Source organism: Macrobrachium nipponense, chromosome 4 (assembly GCF_015104395.2).
Source record: "Macrobrachium nipponense isolate FS-2020 chromosome 4, ASM1510439v2, whole genome shotgun sequence".
Lineage (NCBI taxonomy): Eukaryota > Metazoa > Arthropoda > Malacostraca > Decapoda > Palaemonidae > Macrobrachium > Macrobrachium nipponense.
The window spans coordinates 15,742,937-15,767,453 of NC_061100.1; the positions used below are offsets into that span (position 1 = coordinate 15,742,937).

The 24,517-nt window shown below is 37.9% G+C and overlaps 3 protein-coding genes across 3 annotated transcripts; 1 reads left to right on the forward strand and 2 right to left on the reverse strand.

Moving 5' to 3' along the window:
• Nucleotides 1–6,613: 6,613 nt before the first annotated feature.
• On the reverse strand, nt 6,614–8,808 carry LOC135210734 (dr1-associated corepressor homolog). Its single transcript, XM_064243557.1, has 3 exons — nt 8,754–8,808; nt 7,427–8,426; nt 6,614–6,913 (listed from the first exon to the last, which is right to left on the reverse strand). The coding sequence occupies exons 1-3, from the start codon at nt 8,770–8,772 to the stop codon at nt 6,772–6,774; spliced, it is 1,161 nt and encodes a 386-aa protein (XP_064099627.1). The 5' UTR covers nt 8,773–8,808; the 3' UTR covers nt 6,614–6,771.
• A 7,693-nt stretch (nt 8,809–16,501) lies between these two features.
• LOC135211281 (probable serine/threonine-protein kinase DDB_G0278845) lies at nt 16,502–20,863 on the reverse strand. Its single transcript, XM_064244598.1, has 3 exons — nt 20,859–20,863; nt 17,049–18,044; nt 16,502–16,733 (listed from the first exon to the last, which is right to left on the reverse strand). The coding sequence occupies exons 1-3, from the start codon at nt 20,861–20,863 to the stop codon at nt 16,592–16,594; spliced, it is 1,143 nt and encodes a 380-aa protein (XP_064100668.1). The 3' UTR covers nt 16,502–16,591.
• A 224-nt stretch (nt 20,864–21,087) lies between these two features.
• On the forward strand, nt 21,088–23,033 carry LOC135211282 (uncharacterized protein DDB_G0283357-like). The gene is made up of 3 exons (XM_064244599.1): nt 21,088–21,106; nt 21,487–22,477; nt 22,806–23,033. The coding sequence occupies exons 1-3, from the start codon at nt 21,088–21,090 to the stop codon at nt 22,945–22,947; spliced, it is 1,152 nt and encodes a 383-aa protein (XP_064100669.1). The 3' UTR covers nt 22,948–23,033.
• The last annotated feature ends 1,484 nt before the right edge of the window (nt 23,034–24,517 follow it).

The following is a 24,517-nucleotide window of genomic DNA, read 5'->3' on the forward strand; positions in this document are numbered from 1 at the left end:
TCATACATTTTGTGTAGTTTAGAGAGTTGGAGGAAATGGTTGTATCTTGTTGTTGTGCTTGTGATGCAGTTATGCTAAAAATCTACAATTCTTGGAATCTGGTTTAAGAGAATTGTTTTAAATAATGGATGCAAGGGTCATCGTGTTTATAACTATAACCTGTGTTTACCTAATTAAATGCTAAATACTCTTTCACATAGACTTTAATAAGGACAAAAGACCTCCAGTATGCAACAGAGAAACAACATCTGATTATCACTCTGCCACCCTGCTCTGTTCTCTGATGGCAAGATCGAGACCTACCAGTACAGGTAAGGAACGAACGGATATTCTTCTCGTGCAATGGTTTTTATAAGTAGGAAGTAAATATATACTGGCAAAACCTTGTTCATCACTTATGGTAGTAAATAATTGTTAAGTTAAATTTGGATATATTCAGCTGACAGCATGGAACATTAGCTATCATAATTATTGACTATCAATTTATGTGTTACTAATTTATGATTGAAAACAAAATTTGCATCGCTCATTATTCATTATGAAGATATTGTAACACTCCACTTCTACATTCTTTTCTCTCATGAAGCTTCATGTGCGGCGAAGGAACAGTCTTTGACCAGGACGAGCTGACCTGCAAAGTGGAGTATGACGTAACGCCCTGCCAAGAGGCTGCCAACTTCTACTTCAGAAACGAGCAATTCGGTCGTTTGGAGGACAGGAATTTCCAAAAGGTTTCATAGACAATAATAAGAGAACTTGAGGTCTCAAGTGTAACTCAAAGTCATGTCGATTTTATGTAAACGTGGTACATTACTCGAGATGGCTTAAATTGAAACCTACTATATATAGATGTACAGTTATTATCAATAAATCACTAAAGATAATTTGGCATTTCACTTGCATCCGAATTCTAGACTGATGTTTGCTCTGTGTATATGCAGACAAAGTAACCATTCAGTCAGCTTCCTAGGTCAGGAATTACCTTCAGGAAAAGATGATCCATTGTCACTGGGTTTTAAAATTGCACGATTTCGGGAAATTTATCTCATTCCTACATTTTAGATTAGAAAGAAAATCCTAAAAGTAATGTGCCCTCTGTGACCCCCAAGGGTTAAAACCCGGTATGTATCCACCTTTGCGGAGTGTTTAGTAAAAGCCCGTTGGGGATGGCTGTCAAAACATAAACAAAAGACTCTAAATATCATAAAGATAATGACCCCCAAGAAATATTTGTGCGTTTGTGTGTTTGTGAATGTATGTGCATGAGTCTATGAACACGCGAACGGGACCAACAGCTTTATGTGACTTCCGAACCACGTCTAGAGTGAACTTCTACCACCAGAAATACACATCTCTCACACCTCAATGTAATGCCCGAGAATCGAACTCGCGACCACCGAGGTGGTACGCCAACACCATACCGACTGCGCCACTGAGGCGCTTATGCGTGACTATGAATGAATTCCTGTTGTAGCAGACGTGAGAGAAATGAGAATACAGACGTATTGCTCGATACCAGTTAATTCAGTGAGAGAAACACGTAGTACAATGATGACGTGAATCATTTGTGAGTGTAACACTATTTTCATCAGAGTTGATTCAATAAATTCAGTGGTATTTTACTGACGTTTGAAGAAACCGACTTTCAGAAACTTTTCTCTTACTCGGGGAGCAAGCCTACAAACTACGTTGTTGTTGTTGTTCTTGTTGGGAGGCATGAAAGCCTAAAAAAGTCTGTAAAAGTTGTTTCGCATTGAGTTAACGATACAGAAATTTTAGGATAGTATATTTATTTACTTATTAGAATGAAAATATAAAAAATAAATAAAGTGCAAGTTAAACAGTACAGAAAAATTATTTCCAATAAAATATATCGCATTTATTTTAATTTTGGTTGGTGAAACAACGCTCTATTAGACAATAGATTTTAGCACGCGCCATGAGTAAGCAGGAGGTCGGACACACCTTGACATTTATGAAAATTCATGGTAAAATATTAATCGTACAGTAAAATATTTACATTTTTTTTGTTTTATTATCGAATCTTTGCCAATATCTCTCTCTCTTTCTCTCTCTCTCTAACAGTAAAACGAAGATGGCTAGTCTGTAAATTTCAAAGAATGCTTGTTAAACACAATAGTCATTGTCCAAGGACTATTAAGTAGGAAGTTTACACAAGGATCCGAAATGAATGAAAGCAATATCTGTGAATGAATATATGTAGTGCTCACATTGCAGCGTACTTGATTCCATTGCGTTTCATTGCTGAAAGAAAGATTAATGAGTCCAACGGGAAATGGTTGCTGGTCGTCATATACTCAGGTGCAACCAAGCAATTATTATTATTATTATTATTATTATTATTATTATTATTATTATTATTATTATTATTATTATTATTATTATTTTGGAAGAAGACCCTCTTTTAAAGAAATTCTGTTGAATAAAATGGCAGAATTCAGCGAATTAATTTTATATATTATCTTTTCTATTTTTCTAATTACTCGCTTTTCTGGCTCAGCGATACTTCGCAATAATTGTCCAATATTCATATTGGGGATAATGCTGAAAGTGGTATTTTATTCAGAACAGGCTTTATTAATCAAAGACTGGTATTATCAGTATACTGGTATTATCATAATACTGGTATATGGAAAGGCGTTCCTCTGGTTCAGATCAAGAAGGGGTCGTCGTCGGTGTTGGTATCACTCCATAAGAGAGGTCAATGTCAGGCCGGGGTCGTCTATGGTATTCAGCTGGTATTACTGCTGGTATAGCTCTGGCTTATCGCGACGTTTCAACCTTCACGTAGGTCATCTTCTTGGCTGGTTGGTTAGCAGTAGAAGTGAAGAGATGGTGTCTGCATGCCGATATTTATAGCGGTTCGAATCCTAGAGCTGCGTTCTCATTGGTCGAACTGGTCTGGGGCGCTCTACCAATGAGAAAAATGGATCAGTTTATGTAAATTGTCAAGTGAGACACTACCAGAAATAAAATGTCTCCATTTGAAGCTTTGTTTGTTTGCCCAGCACGAGGCACATTTGATTTTCTAACTATACCTCACCATGGGTAGGATACGATTGAGTCGTTGATATCCACAGCGAGAGAGAGACAAGCTTGTCTCACCTGTAACCTTGAAGCCGCGACCAAGGAGATGGTAAAGAAAAGTATTAGTAAAACATCTGATACCAAGATCAATGTCGGAGACAAGGTATTTTTAAAAATCAACGTGAGAAACGAGCTGAACAACAAATTAGGCACGAAATTTGAAGGTCCTTGTAGAGTCATTGAAGAAAAAATTGGAAACAGATTTGTTGTCTTAGAGGAAAAAACAGGTCGGTCGAAATTAACCCATATCTCAAAACTGAAAAGAATTGGTCGTGGTGATTAATATATTGTCGCGCAATTGCATTTTTGTTGTTGTTGTCTGGTTTTTGCACTTTGGTGGTGAAATGTTTTTAATGTTTTTTTTTCTCTCTCATTTTTTTCTACTGTTTTTTTTTCTTATGCGCAAACTGCAGCGTTTTGAAAATATGGCGAATTTCTGTTTTAGCTGAGAAACGTGATGATAAACATGTGCTAATTCCTGTGTGTATGGGGTTTTGGAGCTGAATTTCTGTTTTTTTTGAGGGGATGGTGGATTTTTTGTGTGGCTATAATCTTTAGTGGTGTTTTTTTTTTCGTTGTTATGATTTTTGGTGGTGATCTGTGGTTTTACTAACCGAAGAGAGGGTATTGTGGTTCCTTTTGGTGTTGTGGCTATTTGGGGGCGGGGGGGGTGACACTACTGCATTGTGGTTTTATGGAGGTGTTGTATTTTTATATTCACCCGTGTTTATATTTGGCGGTATATAATTGTTGAATTGTGGTTTACTGTGGTTTATATCCCGAATAGGTGGTGATTTGGTTTTATATACTTGGGGTAGTATCATGGGGGAGTTATGTTTTTTAAGGAAAATTTTTTTGGCCACCTTTGGTGATATCCTGGAGATAATTTTGTGAAATGTGGTTACATAGTGTTGATATAGAATTTTTTGGGTTTTTGGAGAACAATGATTTCTGAGGTTGCAAGTCTGACTAGACAAATCTATAGTGCGATTCGAGCACATAAGGTGTTCACAGGTGGATTTTTGCTGATAATGCTGTGATGAGTCTGGTTGCTGGTTTTTTCCTTTCGGAGTTGATTACTCGGAGATTTGCACTATTTTCGGAGATGTTGATTATGGCATTCCACGGAGATGTATGTAAGGGGGTTGTTTCCGGTCGTTTCTGGTCGATGAGATTGTTGCGGTAGCAAATTCCTTAACGATACATACTGCATCTATGGGGAAAACGGTGGATTAAATAAATGGTTTTTTTTCTGTGTACGTTTTGTAATTGGGAAATTCCACTTATTATTGTTGCTATTATTATTTTTTTTTTTTTTTTTTTTTTTTCCTACGAGAGATGTCGTAATTGGGGTTAAGCTTTAAATAGCATTTCTATTTTAGACAGGGTATGTGAATTAGATAGAAGGGGTGTTCGGCATTATATTTCGTGGTGGTTAATTATATAAACAGTAAAAGGGTTTTGCTGTTAGACATTATGGGTTCTTTTTTGATAGTGTGTTTGTCAGATATGGGATTACTTGTGAGGATTAAGTGGGCGAAGATTATATTTTGTTTAGTGAGGAATTTTTAATATTTGACTAGGAGATTGAGTATATTAATTAATGACAGATTTGTGTGGTAAAACAAGACTTTAGTTATTCTATGATCATGTAGACTTTTTAAATATGGACACACGATGACTTTAGAGAATTCTCAACTTTACGTGATGGTGACGATGGAAATGACTTCATTCTACAATACCAGAAGTCGAGTCGAGTCTACACACAAGTGGCGATGCTATGGATTGCCTTTGCAGCGGATGAGATGTCGTCGGTATATCGTCTCAGGATATGTTCTGGGATAAATCAGGAGTCTACAATCTTCTACGAGGCGGGTGTGAGTCGCACTTGCATGGAAGTCACGGGATATTTCCTTGACAACGGGGTGGTGACCACGTTTCCTTCGGTAGAAAACGTCGAATCTATAGTTTCACGACGAGGGGGTGTTGGAAACACTTACGAGGGTTGCAGACGCTGAATAATGGCGTGTGCTGAATTGTTTTGAGATGGTTTACGTGCTCAACCTGCATCTATAACTATTCATCGAGTTCTGCTTATCTTAGTGACGAGGATGAGTTTTTCATTAACGAACCTTACTCAATTTGTGCGTTAAGAGTTCTTAAACTTCTGTGCATCCGGCAAATTAAATTAAAACATTGTGGCAAATTAAAACATTGTGCATTAATTGCTGATGTGGTGTGCGACAGGAGTGCACAAAAGACATAGGTGGCCGAGCTGTATTAAAAGATGAAATTAATGTGTCGGTGGATTGCGATGTGTCAGCTTTCCTGGCTTGGAGACAGAAAGCACCTAGTGATAGTCTGCCTCGAAAAAGGAAATGCTGAGTGTGCATTTGTGAGGTCGAAGCCTCTACAGCCAGTTGCTAGGGCGGCTCTAAGGTGTGGCTGAGGATTGTGCGTTTGTGTGTGTAATAATGGGCGCGATCGCCCGATACTTTTAGTGAAAAAGTCACACGCTCCGGAGGCAAGGCAAGAGACGGTTTGGAGGACATCAGGTGCTGGTACAAACCTATCAAAGAGGTATGGCGCATATTTAAATGACTTAGGAACAGTTGCCTTTGAAAAGAGAGAAGTGTGAAGTGTATACATTTATTTAACATTCATTGTGTGGCGGGAAATATAATGGATATGTCTCTTTGTTTCAGATGGGTCCCATGTCATTATTCTAGAGACAGGATTCTCTAAGACTAGACTATCAAAATGTAGTGGTTGACAATTTGAGAGTTTGGGGTGATTACTTAGACTAAATTTGGAGAGTAGAATGATAATTTACAGTTCTTTTGTGGGTCAGACTTAGTTCTTAAACATGACCTTTTTTAGTCACTGTGATTCTGCTTCAAGGTAAAATTTGAACATACCCGTATGATCTCAAATGGCAGGTAAAGGGTGTGGGTTTTCTGACTTCATAAGAAAAATGGTTAAGACTCTTAACCCTTTGTACAACATTTGTTTCGTAATTAAAACACTAACTTGCATGTCATTCACATCATGGTAAGTTAATCCCTTTTCCCAGTGATATAAAATTTGATGCTGAACTCTGTTTCATTTCATAGAACAAGGTGTGATAAGACCTTGAGCTTACTCGGGATTTGTAAATTAAAATGTGCTAAAATCTATGGTCAAACAGAGCGTTGTTTCACCAATGAAAATTAAAATAAATACGCAATATCGTATTAGAAATAATTTTTAATAAATAAATCATAAATGTCCTATCCTAAAATTCCTGCATCTTTAACGCAAGCAAAACACCTTTTTCAGATCTTTTTAGGGTCATTCATAGACGTTTTCTAACCCTCAACAACAACAACAACAACTACAAAGTGTTAGTAGGCTTACTCCCCAAGGAAGGGAAAAATGATCTCTCGCCTTGGAAAACTATCTACCGAAATATAATTATCTTTCTTTTCCATCATACGTTTAAGTAAGGACATGAAAAAAAATTAGATTATGAGGTTCAATTATATATTTTTAAATAACATTATCAATATATCGTACATATTTAGTATATCATCAACTAATTGATGATTCCCAGCATCGATTCAAGTGAGAGATCAAATTCACATCAGTGTTATTGGAAAAACTCTCATAAAGACTTAGAAAGACTTAGAATGATTTTTCCTCTGGGCGACCAAATTGTTCGTTCCTGAAGTAGAAGTTCTGGGCCTCCTGACAGTGTGTTGCCTCGAATTCTGCCTTGCAGGTCATCTCGTTCTGGTCAAAGATGGTGCCCTCGCCGCACATGAAGCTTTGGAAGAATAGAAGTAGGAATTATAAAGATGAAAAAAGGATCTTGATCAATTGACTAACACTTCAGAGGAAGCGAGAATAGAATTATCAAATAGTTAAATGGATCTTGACCTGAGGTTCTTGAATTCTACATTTAGCTTCAGGCATAATATTCATGCATTAAACAAAATATATTCTGTTACTTTTGCAGGTCTTTACCAAATGAAAATTGCAGATAAACTGATAATTACTTGTTTCTTTTAATTCGATTAATACTTTGACTAATAGGCAGCTTAAATTAGTATACATGGAGCAGATTACCATCTTTTTTGCTACAGGCCATATCTCAGAGCTCATCAACTAGAAAAGAAATAATATCTAAAATAATATTACTTACTAAATTTCTCAAATTGATACTTTGAAACACTGCATTTAAACGCTCGATATATGTATGTTACCTTAGAAGCGCTTGGAAAGGCTTTCTACAATGCTGTATAAAGTAAACCACCCACAGACAGCAAAGGGCACATACCTGTACTGGTAAGTCTGAACTTGTCCATCGGAGAAGAGATAAGGATTGCAGACGTGGAAGACACGGCATGAGTTCTGCTGGTCAGCGTAGTATCCATAAGGTCTGTCAGCACAGCTGAAGGAAGTGGAGATGCTTCCAAGCAAAGCACTGGCTCCAGAGGGAAGGTTCAAGGGTTCGAAAACACCGTCAAATTCTCCATTAAATTCGCTGGAAGAAGAACCTGATCGGAAGAGAGCACCAGACTGAGACTGACTTCCACTGAAGAATCGGTTGTTGTTATTTGAACGGAAGTTGCTTTCAAAGTTTCTCTGGTTAAGGTTTGACTGCTGGAATTGGTTCTGCTGGTTTCTGTTAGCCTGGAAGGAGATTCCAGAAGACTGCAGCTGTCCAGAGGCACTCTGGAAACGAGTAGAGGGAGTTAGCTGGACATTATCCAGCAAAGTGATCCTATTCCTGGAGTTTTCTCTGTCAAAAGAATTCTGGAACTGGTTCTGGGAATTTTGCTGGTTAAAAGTATCCTGGAAACGGTTCGGGGGGAAATTATTTATGGAACTGAGAGACTGGAACTGGCTATTTCTATTTTGCTGAAAATCGTTGGAGGAAAATGTGTTTTGTTGATTCTGCTGGAATTGACGGTTCTGGAACTGATTCTGGTTACTGGAATCCAATGAAGCGAACCGGTTTTGTTGATTCCCTTGGAAAGATGCCGTTCCAGACTGGAACTGGTTATCATTCTGGAAAGACTGGGACGAACCAAAGTTCCTGTCTCCAGCAAAAGAGGTTGACTGCAAATTATTGTTTTGATTCTGGAAGTTATTGTTGTTGTCAAAAGTGGAGAAAGATCTTGTCTGTTGGTCGACGTTGTTGCTGTCGTCGAAGGAAGAACGACCAGCGAAAGAGGCTCCTTGCTGGAAGAATCCAGGACCAGCAAGTCTGACGGCTGTGGTGAGTTCACGTCTCTGGTCGAACCGCTGAGCGGTTGCAAGGGCAACTGCAAGAACTGCAACAAAGGTTAAAAATGGGATGGTAATTCAAATTTAATATTTGATAGGGAAATGAGACAAGCTTTTGACATGTATTTCTCAAATAGGACAACATAGACATATAACCAAAATATTATTAGATGTAGATATGTTTGTATTTATATATATATATATAGATATATATATATATATATATATATCTATATATATTATATATATATATATTATATATATTATATATATATATCATATATAATTAAATGTTTATGGATGAATAATAAAAATCTGTAAATAGAAAATAATTGAATTTATGTAAAACGAGAGAAAAACCGAGTTAAACTTACATAGAACACAGGCCTTCATATCTGATGTTGAAGCGAGGAAACCAAGCTGTAGTATACTTTCAGTCTCTCTGGAGCTCCTTTTATATATAGCGCCTCTGCTAAAGGATCAAGAAAAACTGGTAACGTATGTCCTTGAGTAACAGAATATTCTAACAACGTTAAGGCCGAAAATACAATTGTGTCAGGGATACAGCAATGAGTACCTCAGAACTGTGTTTATTGACATCTATGTTTTCTTCTCTCTCTTCTCTCTCTCTCTCTCTCTCTCTCTCTCTCTTTATATATATATATCTATATATATATATATATATATATATATATATATATATAGATATATAATATATATATATATATATTATATATATCTATATATATCAGGGTTTTAACCCATAGTTTAGCCGGCATTAAATATTAATTGATAATTTTTTTTTCATTTAAAGTAAGTAATGATGAATTTCGTTAACATTACATATGCCTACACGCACAGACACACTTATCATGTGCACACACACAGATATATATATATATTATTATATATATATATATATATATATATAATTCACACAAATATTAGCAACAAATATCATATGATACCGGAGTCACTAACTTACTGTGGAAATAACTGTTATCATTGGGAGTAAGTGGACAATTGTTACTATTTTCTGTGCTTATCATCTTTTGGGTATTATTTGATTATTATGCTATGCAACAAAATATTCCAACTTTTAGTTTTCTGTAAAAGAAATCTATTCAGATGGCTATTTGTCTGTCCGTGCGCACTTTTTCTGTCCGCCCTCAGATATTAAAAACTACTGAGGATAGAGGGCTGCAATTAGTATGTTGATCATCCACCCTCCAATCATCAAACATATCAAATAGCAGACCTCTTAGCCTCAGTAGTTTTTATATTTTATTAGTTTTAAGCTAGCCATAATCATACGTCCGGTATCGTTATAAGACAACACAGGCCACCACTAGGCCGTGGCTGAGAGTTTCATGTTCCGTGGCTGAGAGTTTCATACAGCATCATGCACCGTTTCTTTCGTTTTCAGTCATTATCCACAATTTCGTGTCATGAAGGAGAGTTGTTGAACATTCCCTTCAGACATCTAAACTTTGGTCACCTTTGCGTCAAGTATTCCGTTAATTACATTTTATTTCATCTTCCATCATCTGTATCATTCAGTCCTAGACACCTCCACGAATCAACCATCTCTATTCTTCTCAACTTCGTCACATCAATCTGTTTGAATTCGCCCCATAATATTTTTTCATACATTCATACAAAACATTTTCAGCCTCTTATTCTGGTCTCTACAGTATATTTATGTTATTTCAAATCCACATTGCATAATATAAAAAAAAGCTAGCTACTCCACACTCTAATTCCAGTCCTTTTCATATGCCCAAATCAGATATTAGGTAGCCATGGAGACATATCCTACATACAACGTAGACTGACTTGATCCCTAATCCAGTCACTTTCTCGTCAACATATTGGAAATGCTTTGCTTTTACTAGGTCTTTGTATGCCACATGCAGTTATTTCCCCTTTTGTCCTCATAATTCTTACGTCCTTATTCAAAGGAACTATTATTTTGCTCACCAATTTCTTTGGAATCTTTCCCTGATCACGATGTATCCTACACATCATGGTCAGCCACTCAACCGTGACGTCCACCAGCGTACCGTAGCACGTCTCTCGTTTCTCGCGAGCGATGCTGTTATGGTCACCTCTCCAGGCTTGATCCTCTTACTTGCTCGACTCTCTCTCTCTCTCTCTCTCTCTCTCTCTTTCAGATATTTTAAACATTCATTTTTTTACATCTCTTTATATCTCGAAACTGTCTCTTGCAATATTTTCCGATTTGCAATAAAAATCTTCGACTCCTTCGTCAGTCAGATCTGACTTTGTTCTCAGATTTCTTGAGACACCGACAAAAGCTTATCCAAACTGACTTCGTTCAGTCTCTGGAATATCGTTAAATGACCTATTACTCTTTTCAGTGCACCTATGACATTCTCATATTTTCTATTCTCATTTTTCATCAGTGATCCTTCGATTTCATCATCCCTCCACTTATTGCCTCTGTTATTCCCTTTTCCCGTTCTGTGGTAGTGAACGCTTCCGTGAATTTTTATATTACTTTCAAAATTTTCCTTTTTTTTTTTTTTCTTTTTTTTTACACTAATACGTATTCCATTCTGTTGAACCTTTGCTTGAGAAATCATGCTCGCGGTTCGTTCCATATTAGAGTGCGTTATAATAATAATAATAATAATAATAATAATAATAATAATAATAATAATAATAATAATGATAATAATAACATATGTCCAAAGAACGATAGATGGAAATAACATCTCTCCCATATGTAGGAAGTGCAATACGAACAATGAAACCATAAACCACATAGCAAGCGAATGCCCGGCACTTGCACAGAACCAGTACAAAAAGAGGCATGATTCAGTAGCAAAAGCCCTCCACTGGAGCCTGTGCAAGAAAACATCAGCTACCTTGCAGTAATAAGTGGTACGAGCACCAACCTGAGGGAGTGATAGAAAACGATCACGCAAAGATCCTCTGGGACTATGGTATCAGGACGGATAGGGTGATACGTGCAAACAGACCAGACGTGACGTTGATTGACAAAGTCAAGAAGAAAGTATCACTCATTGATGTCGCAATACCATGGGACACCAGAGTTGAAGAGAAAGAGAGGGAAAAAATGGATAAGTATCAAGATCTGAAAATAGAAATAAGAAGGATATGGGATATGCCAGTGGAAATCGTACCCATAATCATAGGAGCACTAGGCACGGATCCCAAGATCCCTGGACCCAAAGGAATCTAGAAAAACTAGAGGCTGAAGTAGCTCCGGGGCCCATCATGCAGAAGAGTGTGATCCTAGAAACGGCACACATAGTTAGAAAAGTGATGGACTCCTAAGGAGGCAGGATGCAACCCGGAACCCCACACTATAAATACCACCCAGTCGAATTGGAGGACTGTGATAGAGAAAAAAAAAAAAAAAAAAAAAAAAAAAAAAAAAAAAATAATAATAATAATAATAATAATAATAATAATAATTTAATTAATTAATCTTAAAAATCCTTATAATAATATAATTAGGACGAGTCTTCAAATGGAGAACAAATAAACAGTGATGTAAATGATATATTTAAATTTAAAAACTTTAAAAGGGGAACCGAACAGATTCCCGAAAGCTATCCTTAAAGTTTTAAATTTAACTATATGTCCATTTACATCACTGTAAATTTGGTTCTCCAATAATAATAATAATAATAATAATAATAATAATAATAATAATAACAATAATAATAATAATAATAATAATAATAATAATAATAATATGTGGCGCCGTGGCAGAGTGGGTTAGGCCGTCAATTGACTGGTTAAGTAACATTGGGGCTGGTCAGTCGTTGGATGCGTGACCGCTCTCCTCGGCGTTGATTCTTTGGGAAAGGATCTTTACCATAATTTCCTCAGTCTACTCAGCTGTAAATGAGTACCTATCCCTGATGGGGTAGGGTCCAGCTTTGGGTTAAATAGCAAAACTCAGCAATGATGGAAAGAAATGAGGATTAAATGACAACGACGTAAATGGAACCTCTGGCAACAGAGGAGCTTCGTCCGGCAGCCAGGTATTCAGCCCAATTGAAAGGAGAGACGGTCAGGTACTTAGAGGTCGTCATCCAGCAACTGACCACCACAATGAGAGTAACCAACAACCAGAGACTGAAGCTACAGAAGCAAACCAGAGGAAGAAATGGACAAGAGAAGAAAATAAGGAAATATGGAGATGCTACATCAGAAGCAACCCGACGGAGAAAGGATATAGAAGAAGGTTGGTCAACATCTGGAATGAGAGGAATAACACCCCCCAAACAGAGCAGAGGCTGGCAGACCAAGTAAGGAACATAAAGAAAAAGAACTGGCTCTCCCCAACAGAAAGAGAGGAATTGGAAATGGAAATGAGACACGGCAACGAATTACAAGAAGACAAACTGAGAGACGATGCCACAGAAGACGACAGGAATGATGAGGTATCAAACAATGACACACTAAGAAACACCGACGAAGTAACAGACAGGACGGAATGGATGGAAAAGATCAGACAATGGATGAAGTCAGATACAGAGAGAACAAAAATCCCCTCCATGAAAGCCTACAACACCAAGAAATTAAGGGAGAAAACAAGTGAGGTCAATGAAATAATGAGACTAATACACACCACCAATATCACAGAAACAAATAACTTAACATATGCAGGAGCAAGATTAGTAGCAGAACTGATGGAGATACGAACACCAACACCACCAGCACAACCAACCCAACAGAAACCAAAACAGCAACCGCCTTGGAAAAGGCGCCTGGAAAAGCAAATCATGGTGATGAGATCTGACTTGAGTAAACTGAAAGAGATGGCAGAAAAAAGGCTAAGAAGCAAGAAAACAAGGGAGGAACTCAACGAGAAATACAAAGTACAAGAGAGGGGGCTAAACAACACAATAGAAGATGTAAAACAGAGGCTTAAGGCCAAAGCACATAAGATCCAACGGTACATGAACAGGAATAAGGGATACCAACAGAACAAACTATTCGGAACCAACCAGAAAAGACTATACAGCCAACTAAGAGGGGAAGACAACCACCAAGAAATTCCTGAAGCTGAACCAAGTAAGAGACTCTGGGAAAACATCTGGAGCAATCCGGTATCACACAACAAACATACAACATGGCTCCAGGAAGTCAAGGCTGTAGAAACAGGGAGAAAAAAACAAAGATTCACTGACATCACGACAGACACAGTCAGACAACAACTAAAGAAAATGCCCAACTGGAAAGCCCCAGGTCCCGATGAAGTCCATGGATACTGGCTCAAAAACTTCAAGGCCCTACACCCAAGAATAGCAGAACAACTCCAGCATTGTATCACAAATCACCATGCACCCAAATGGATGACCACAGGAAGAACTACCTTAGTCCAGAAAGACAAGAGTAAAGGAAATATAGCCAGTAACTACAGGCCTATCACCTGCCTACCAATAATGTGGAAGTTACTAACAGGTATCATCAGCGAAAGGCAATACAACTACCTAGAGGATACAAACACCATCCCCCACCAACAGAAAGGCTGCAGAAGGAAGTGTAGGGGCACAAAAGACCAGCTCCTGATAGACAAAATGGTAATGAAGAACAGTAAGAGAAGGAAAACCAACCTAAGCATGGCATGGATAGACTATAAAAAAGCCTTCGACATGATACCACACACATGGCTAATATAATGCCTGAAAATATATGAGGCAGAGGAAAACACCATCAGCTTCCTCAAAAATGCAATGTGCAACTGAAATACAATACTTACAAGTTCTGGAATAAGACTAGCAGAGGTTAATATCAGGAGAGGGATCTTCCAGGGCGACTCACTGTCCCCACTACTCTTCGTAGTGGCCATGATTCCCATGACAAAAGTACTGCAGAAGATGGATGCTGGGTACCAACTCAAGAAAAGAGGCAGCAGAATTAACCATCTGATGTTCATGGACGACATCAAGCTGTATGGTAAGAGCATCAAGGAAATAGATACCCTAATCCAGACTGTAAGGATTGTATCTAGGGACATCAGGATGGAGTTTGGAATAGAAAAATGTGCCTTAGTCAACATACAAAAGGGCAAAGTAACAAGGACTGAAGGGATAAAGCTACCAGATGGGAACAACATCAAACACATAGATGAGTCGGGATACAAATACCTGGGAATAATGGAAGGAGATGATATAAAACATCAAGAGATGAAGGACACGATCAGGAAAGAATATATGCAGAGACTCAAGTCAAAACTCAACGCCGGAAATATGATAAAAGCCATAAACGCATGGGCAGTGCCAGTAATCAGATACAGCGCAGGAATAGTGGAATGGAAGAAGGCAGAACTTCGCAGTATAGACCAGAAAACGAGGAAACATATGACAATACACAAAGCACGACACCCAAGAGCAAATACGGACAGACTATACATAACACGAAAGGAAGGAGGGAGGGGACTACTAAGCATACCTGAAAGTATCAAGACCTGAAAATAGAAATAAGAAGGATATGGGATATGCCAGTGGAAATTGTACCCATAATCATAGGAACACTAGGCACGATCCCAAGATCCCTGAAAAGGAATCTGGAAAAACTAGAGGCTGAAGTAGCTCCAGGACTCATGCAGAAGAGTGTGATCCTAGAAACGGCGCACATAGTAAGAAAAGTGATGGACTCCCAAGGAGGCAGGATGCAACCCGGAACCCCACACTAAAAATACCACCCAGTCGAATTGAGGACTGTGATAAAGCAATAATGATCAAAATCATTCCTTGGTTGCACCTGAGTCCATGACGACCAGTAACCATTTCCCGTTGGACACTTTAATCTTTCCTTAAGCAATGAAACGTAATGGAATCAAGTACGTTGCAATGTGAGTCCTACATATATTCATTCACAGATATTACTTTCATTCATTTCGGATCCTTGTGTAGACTTCCCACTTAATAGTCCTAAGATAATGATTATTGCGTTTAACAAGCATTCTTTGAAATTTACAGACTAGTCATCCTCATTTTACTCCTAGAGAGGAAGAGAAGGAGAGAGAGAGTAATTGGCAAAGATTAGATAATAAAGCAAAACAAGGCGTGATCCGACCTCCTGCTTACTCGGGGCGCGTGCTAAAATCTACGGTCAATTATAGCGTGGTTTCACCAACGAAAATTACAACATATATGGTATATTTTATTAAAAATAATTATTCTGTGCTGTTTATCATGCACATTATTTATTTTTTATATTTTCATCCTAGTAAATAAATTATACATATCCTATCCTAAAATTCCTGTATCTTTAACTCAACGCAAAACAAACTTTTTCAGACTTCTTTAGGTTTTCTTACCCCCAAAGAAGAACAACAACGTCCTGAGAGTCAGTTTCTTCAAAAGTCAGTAAAATTGCTGCTAAATTTTTTTTAATTAACTCTGATGAAAATAATGTTTCGTTCACAAATGATTCACGTCATCATGGTACTACGTATTTCTCTCATTGAAATAACTTGTATCGAGCAATAAGTCTGTATTCTCATTTCTCTCTCGTCTGCTACAACAGGAACAGGAATGACTGGCAAAGGCACTTCGGGAATCAAATACTTTTGGGAACATTTTGAAATAAAAGTGGTACGAAGGACGCGACATCAAATGCTTTCGAAATTAATTCATTGTCATGCGTATTCACGCTCATTTCTACGAACATAGACTCACACACATACACACACTGACAAATATTTCTCGGTGGTTATTACCTTTGTGATATTTACAGTCTTTTGTTTATGTTTTGACGGTAATCCCCAACGGGCTTTTACTAAACACTCCGCAAAGGTGGATACATACCGGGTTAAATTTAAACCCTTGGGGGTCACAGAGGGCAAATTACTTGTCAGATTTTCTTTCTAATCCAAAATGAAGGAATGAGATAAATTTCCCGAAATGTTGGAATTTTAAAACCCAGTGACACTGGATCATCTTTTCCTGAAGGTAATTCGTGATCTGAGTACTGACTGAATGGTTACATTGTCTGTATATACACAGAGCAAACATCAGTCTGAATTCGGATGTAAATGAAATGCCAAATTATCTTTGTGATTTATTGATAATAACTGTACATCTATATATAGAAAGTTTCAATTTAAGCCATCTCGAGTAATGTACCACTTTTACATAAAATCGACCTGACTTTGAGTCACACTTGAGACCTCAAGTTCTCTTATTATTGTCTATGAAACCTTTTAGAAATTCCTGTCCTCCAAACGACCGAATTGCTCGTTTCTGAAGTAGAAGTTGGCAGCCTCTTGGCAGGGCGTTGCGTCATACTCCACTTTGCAGGTCAACTCGTCTTGGTCAAAGACTGTTCCTTCGCCACACATGAAGCTTCAGAAATAAAAAGAGTATAGGAATGAAGTGTTATTATATCTTTACAATGGAATATGAGCAATGCAAATATTATTTTCAATCAAATACAAATCAGTAACACATACTTTGATATTCAATAATTATAATAACTAATGGTTTATGCTGTCAGCTTGGTTAGCTTGCCATCAATAAGCATAATATTCAGCCAAATATTTCCAAATTTAACTTAATAATTAGTTACTAAAATAAGTGATGAACAAGGTATTGCCAATATATATTTACTTCCTACTCATAAAAACTATTGCATGAGGAGAATATCAGTTCGTTCCTTACCTGTACTGGTAGGTCTCGATCTTTCCGTCAGAGAACAGAGCAGGGTTGCAGACGTGGAAGACACGACACGAGTTCTCTTGGTCAGCGTAGTAACCATAAGGTCTGTCGGCGCAGCTGAAGGAGGACGAGATCCTGCCCAGCAAAAGGGTGGCGCCCGACGGCAGGTTCAAAGGCTCGAAGACGCCGTTGACCTCGTCAGTGAACTGGCTGAGGGAGGAAGCCGCGTTCAGCTGCCGTCTGTTGCTGGACTGCAATTGGCTTGTGGATGACACCTGGCTGTTGGTGTTGAACTGGATGTTGTTGTTGTTGTTGTTATTGTTGTTGTTTACGAACCTTGTTCCAGTGAAGCTAGTTTGCTGGAATCGATTATCATTGTTCTGTTGATTCCTGTTGGACTGGAAGGATGTTCCGGTTATTTGCTGGTCCTGGAAGCGAACTGAGGGTGTCAACTGGACGTTTATTGCTGTGGGACGGTTACTTCTTGAGTCCTGTTGGTTGTCAGTGAAAGTCTGAGGCTGACTGGAAGAAAGTCCTTGGGTTAAACCTAAGCTGAAGCCATCGTTGATTTGAGATGAGCTTAAACTGCTGGAAGACTGGAATTGATTACCACCGTCTTGCTGGAATGCGCCAGTGGAGAATATATTTTGTGGATTTTGTTGAAGGGATTGAGCCTGGAACCGATCTCGGTTTTCATTATCCAATGAATTGAAAGTATTTTGTTGGTTCTGCTGGAAAGATATTCCTCCAAACTGGAATTGATTTTCATTCTGGAAACTCACAATCGACTCAGAGTCTCTATTGTTCGAAAGAGGACTGAACTGAGCAATTGATCCTCGATTTTGGAACTGATTGTTTCTACTGTTATCAAAACTGAATCTAGAACTTAATGAACCTCCTTGCTGGAAGAATCCTGGACCAGCAAGTCTGACAGCTGGGTTGTTGAATTCCAGACTCTGCTGGAACTGTTGTCCAGCAACGAAAGAGCAACTGCAACAGCTGATAAGAAGGAAGGTTGGTTAGTTTACAAGAATTATTTTGATAATATATTTTGTGCAGTTTAAAGAGTTGAAGGAAATGGTTATGGTTTGTAGTTGTGCTTGTGATGCAGTCATGATAAAAATCTACAATTCTTGGAATCTGTATTAAGAGATTAAGAGAATAGTTTTAAATAATGGATGCTAGGGTCACTATGTTTAAAACTATAGCCTGTGTTTACCTAATTAAATGCTAAATAATCTTTCACATAGACGTTAATAAGGATAAAAGACCTTTAGTAGGTAACAGAGAAGTAACATTTGATTATCACTCTACCAGGGAGTAAGCTTTATTGCACCCTGATTCGCTAAGGTACGCAAGAAAAAGAATCCACTCACAAAAGACGAGGAACTTCATGGCTGGTGTTGATGCAGAGGAGGCGATGTGTCAACTGACCTCTCGACTTCTACCTGTCGCCTTTATATATCGCAACGCCTTTAGGAAAGGGACCCAAATCCGGTTCCTAATTAGACCGACCTGACTTTTTCTGAGTCAAGGATGATATTCTGCTCTACTTTATAATCTTCCCTGCTATACTTAGCAATGTTTTCTGTTATGCCTTATATGAAGACCATCTGTATAAGTTAGGAAGTAGAAGGGCATTAAAATATTTCATATATTTATTTCAGAAAGCTGTCGATGATATTCAAATAACAGAAACTGAGTGAACCTTTTTTTATATATTTATTAGTAATTCTCTCAGGTGTCATAGTAATACTCCATTCATATTTTATTCGTGATGAAAATTAAAAGTCTGGACGTTCTATTTTCAGTAGCAAAGTCAAATTGGTTTTAAAAAACGTATTGCATAAAACTTCCTTTCTTTCTCTTTCTGTGTATTTCTTACTCTCTTCTTTCTCTTTCTCTCTTCCTCTCTTTCTTTTTCTCTTTCGTTAATTTTCTCTTTCTTTTTTTTTCTTTCCTTGTTTGTATATCTTTCGATATATATGTATCCATATATATATATATATATATATATATATATAATATATATATATATACTATATATATATATATATATGTATATATTTATTTATTTATTTATTTATAATAGTGATGCAAAACGATTTAAAAACGTCCAGTTAAATCTCATTCTGCAACTGCTGACCTAATTAGTAAATTAGGCATCTGGGGACTACTTGACCAGGCTGGGCCACAGTTAGAGTTGAAAGAATGTTATGGTTACATCAGACTCGTACTAAAACGCTTGCAAATTCCAGATAGTGGAACATATATTCTTCTTACGCCTCTTTCAGGGGAAACACAAAACCCCACTGTCTACCGAACGAAAGCGCCTCAGTGTCGTGGTCGGTATGGTCTTGGCCTGTTACCTCGGTGGCCGCGACTTCGATTCTCGGGCATTCCATGGAGGGGGTCAGAGATGTGTAATTCTGGTGATAGAAGTTCACTCTCGACGTGGTTCAGAAGTCACGTAAAGTCGTTGGTACCGTTATTGAATAACCACTGGTCCCACGCAACGCAAAAATACCATACAAACAAACAAACAAAAAGCAATCAGCCGAAACGAGTAGTGTGGCTGAGCGGTGAAACACTCGGTTGCAGCTTGCAAGATCTGTGAATGGAACCTGGTGTAACGGTAGCCATAGTAGATTCATATCAACCTTGCATTTGATGTCTAGGCACTTCCCTTACGATGCTCCTGATTGGCTGTTGATAAGCCAATCACAGGGCTGGAAACTGTCAGTCTCTCGAGAGAGTTCACATAGGCAGGATGCATGTCGCACCTCTCCTGAAAGACGTATTCCTCAGGAGAGGTAGAACATAGATCCTAACCATGTGAACTCTCTCGAGAGACTGAGAGTTTCCAGCCCTGTGATTGGCTTATCAACAGCCAATCAGGAGAGTCGTAAGGGGCTGGCCTAGACATCAAATGCACGGTTGATGTTAATCTACTAAAGTACAGGTCGTCACTGAGTTGAAAGCAAGTATAGTACTATCGTCTGTTAGGGTTAAATTTAAAAGGACGAGTAGCTGGCAACTTCATACTTCTAGGCTCACTGAGGAACCAGGAGGCTGGATTCTTCAAATACAACCAATCACGAAGGGTTAAAACGTGAAAGGTGGGGGGGATGGAGAAATAAGAAAGAAATTACGTAGAGTAGCTCAGGCAATCACTCACAGATTTTCACTGAAAAAAAGTATCTTACTGTTCCTGTGACCTAATGGTCTGTAATGGCTAGATGGTGCACCCTTTAATTTGGAAAGCTATATATGTGTACAGAATATACATATTTATGTATAATATATATATATATATATATATACACACACACACATATATATATATACAGTATGTGCATACATACAAAACTGTGCATTAATTAATATTTATCAAGGTTTATGTTTGTGACCGGAAGTTTTAATTTCCTACTTACGATAATGAAAGGATTTAGACTAAAAATCATAGCCTTAGATTTTTTTTGCCATTTGAAGAAAACAAAATTTGCACATTTTTCAAGACTTGTCTGATCAATTCCATCTGACTCTATATATTTTTTTCTTTGTAGAAAGAAAGTTCATCAAGTTATGTGGAATAAATTTTTGAAAATTATATTTTTATTTTTTTTGTTCTGAACATAAATTATTCAGATTTATTTTCTATCGTAAATGATATATGTCTGAATCATCAATGTAGCACGATGGAGAAAATGAACGATAAATATATAAAAACCATTCACTCATTTTCTGTTAGTTGAATATCATGACAACTTTCTGATATAAATATATGAAATATTTTAATGCCCTCCTACTCACTACATCATATAACGGTCTTGATATTATGCTTTCCTGAAAACATTGCTAAGTTCTGCAGGAAAGGTTATAAAGTAGAGCGAGATATCAACCTTGACTCAGAAAAAGTCAGGTCGGTCTAATTAGGAACCGGATTTGGGTCCCTTTCCTAAAGGCTTCGTGATATATAAAGGGGAAAGATAGGAGTCGAGAGGTCAGTTGACACATCGCCTCCTCTGCATCAACACCAGCCATGAAGTTCCTCGTATTTTGTGAGTGGCTTCTTTTTCTTGCGTTGCTTTACCATTAGGATGCATTAAAGCCTGGTCCTTGGCAGAGTGATAATCAAATGTTGCTTCTCTCTTGCCTACTGGAGGTATTTTTATCCTTTATTAAAGTCTATGTGAAAAATTATTCGACATAATTAGGAAAACACAAGCTATGGTTTTAAACATAGTGACCCTAGCATCCATTTTTTAAAACTATTCTCTTAATCTCTTAATCCAGATTCCAAGAATTGTAGATTTTTAGCATAACTGCATCACAAGCACAACAACAAGATATAACCTTTTCTTTCAACTCTCTAAACTAACAAAAATGTATTTCAAATCAATTTAATTCTTGTAAACTAAGTAACCTTCCATCTTATCAGCTGTTGCAGTTGCTCTCGTTGCTGGACAACAGTTCCAGCAGAGTCTGGAATTCAACAACCCAGCTGTCAGGCTTGCTGGTCCAGGATTCTTCCAGCAAGGAGGCTCATTAAGTTCTGGATTCAGTTTTGATAGCAGCAGAAACAATCAGTTCCAAAATCGAGGATCAATTGCTCAGTTCAGTCCTCTTTCGAACAACAGAGACTCTGAGTCCTTTGTGAGGTTCCAGAATGATAATCAATTCCAGTCTGGAGGAATATCTTTCCAGAATAACCAACAAAATACTTTAAATTCATTCGATAATGAAAACCGAGATCGGTTCCAGGCTCAATCCCTTCAACAAAATCAACAAGCTATATTCTCCACTAGCGCATTCCAGCAAGACGGTGGTAATCAGTTCCAGTCTACCAGCAGTTTAAGCTCATCTCAAATCAACGATGGCTTCAGCTTAGGTTTCACCCAAGGACTTTCATCCGGTCAGCCTCAGACTTTCACTGACAACCAACAGGACTCAAGAAGGAACAGCCTCACAGCCATCAACATCCAGTTGACACCCTCAGTTAGCTTCCAGGACCAGCAAATAACCGGAACGTCCTTCCAGACCAACAGGAATCAACAGAACAATGATAATCGATTCCAGCAAACTAGCTTCACTGGAACAAGGTTCGTAAACAACAACAACAACAACAACAACAACATCCAGTTCAACACCGACAGCCAGGTGTCATCCACAAGCCAATCTCAGTCCAACAACAGACAGCAGCTGAACGCGGCTTCCTCCTTCAGCCAGTTCACTGACGAGGTCAACGGCGTCTTCGAGCCTTTGAACCTGCCGTCGGGCGCCACCCTTTTGCTGGGCAGGATCTCGTCCTCCTTCAGCTGCGCCGACAGACCTTATGGTTACTACGCTGACCAAGAGAACTCGTGTCGTGTGTTCCATGTCTGCAACCCTGCTCTGTTCTCTGACGGAAAGATCGAGACCTACCAGTACAGGTAAGGAACGAACGGATATTCTCCTCATGCAATGGTTTTTATGAGTAGGAAGTAAATATATATTATCAAAACCTTGTTCATCACTTATGGTAGTAAGTAATTGCTAAGTTAAATTTGAATGTATTCGGCTGATTATTATACTTATTGATTACAAGTTAACCATGCTGACAGCATGGACCATTATTTATGATCATCTATTTATTATTTACTATAATTATTGAGTATGTGTTACTGATTTGTGATTGATTGAAAATAATATTTGCATCGCTCATATTCCTTTGTAAAGATATTGTAACACTCCATTCCTATATTCTTCTCTCTCCTGAAGCTTCATGTGTGGCGAAGGAACAGTCTTTGACCAAGACGAGCTGACCTGCAAAGTGGAGTATGACGCAACACCTTGCCAAGAGGCCCAGAACTTCTACTTCAGAAACGAGCAGTTCGGTCGTTTGGAGGACAGGAATTTCTAGAGGGCTCCATAGACAATGATCAGAGTATTTGAGTGTCTCAAGTGTAACTCAAAGTCAGGTCGATTTTATGTAAAAGTGGTACATTACTCGAGATGGCTACAACTGAAATTTGCAGTGTATAGATGTACAGTTATTATCAATAAATCACAAAAATAATTTGGCGTTTCACTTGTATCAGGATTTAGATCATTAAAGCTTCTCTAAAGCCGAGATATTCGGATATATCTGCAAGGAGAAATAACCCATTATTACTGGAAAGAAATTACGCCTCTGTTCTAAAGACTTCCAAGAAGTCTGAAAATTTATAAAATATATTCAACCAATAATCTAGATTTGGAAGAAAATCTCAAAATTCCTCCGCTTCTGTGCATGTGCATTCAGGTTATAGATTATAGTTTTTTATAGCTACATATTATAGTTATATTTATGGTTATTTATAATCTTCGGATATTGAGTTTTAATATCAGAAACGCATGTCAATTGCATCTTGGAACCAGGAATGTTGTTAACAGTAGTTACGATAATTCCTGTTAAACCAAATCCTTATTCCATATATATATATATATATATATATATATATATATATATATATATATATATATATATATATGTTTCAGTTTTTCGATATAATTGTTAAAATTTTTTACGATATATTCAAAACACCAGTGATGTGTCACGTTTGGCCGTCTTTCAGAATATTATTTTAAAAAATAAATAAAATTCTTAAAAATAAAGGTGCCCTAAGACATGTACCTTTAAAACTAGACCTTTTTCCTTATTTCATAATAAATTTCCACAGCGGATATGTCTGCAACGAAGACAGGTCATCTAATACCACATGGCCAAAATTACTATGCCTGAATGAGTTTCTCGTTGGCCGAGTTGGCTGCGCGCTCGCCTACTGATATGGTAGCCAGAGTTCGCTCCCCGCTCTGCCAACGCGGTATTAAGGCCATTTATTTCTGGTGATTAGAAATCTATTTCTAGATATGATGTGGTTCGGATCCCACAATAAGCTGTCGGTCCCGTTGCTTAGTAACCAAATTGGTTCCTAGCTACGTAAAAATATCGAAGCCTTTGGGCTAGCCCTAGGAGAGATGTTTGAATGTGTTAGTATAATAGATTAATGTATAGGTAGATAAACTGATAAATAAAATGAACCATGGTCCTTGAATTAACCATTTGGAGGCTCATGGCAAAGGCTGTGACACGACAGAAGGTTAGAAAACATTGGTTATATGATCTCTCAATGCGAGGCATAGGGTGATATAGTTGCCACAAAAAGCAACACAGAAACTTTAATCACTTATTTATGCGACCATCGGTGTGTGTGTGTGTGTGTGTGTGTGTATGTGTGTGCGTACAAACGAGAGTGAACACAAGGCAATGAATGAAACCCGAAAGCAATGGGAGTCTAGGCCTTCGTACCCAAGGTATATAGAATACTTTGTTCGTACCATTTCCATTCCATAAATTCCCATAAGTATCTGATTCCAGAAGGTCAGCGATTACCAGTTATTCCTGTTTCTGTTGTGGTAAACGTCCAAGTATTGAGAATAATGCTTAATAC

Coding starts and splice junctions, on each gene's coding strand:
- LOC135210734 (XM_064243557.1), bottom strand. Junction 6,914..7,426: donor GTTCAGACTTACCAGTACAG/GTATGTGCCCTT, acceptor ATTCTTCCAAAG/CTTCATGTGCGGCGAGGGCA.
- LOC135211282 (XM_064244599.1), top strand. Junction 22,478..22,805: donor ATCGAGACCTACCAGTACAG/GTAAGGAACGAA, acceptor TCTCTCCTGAAG/CTTCATGTGTGGCGAAGGAA.
- LOC135211281 (XM_064244598.1), bottom strand. Junction 16,734..17,048: donor ATCGAGACCTACCAGTACAG/GTAAGGAACGAA, acceptor TTATTTCTGAAG/CTTCATGTGTGGCGAAGGAA.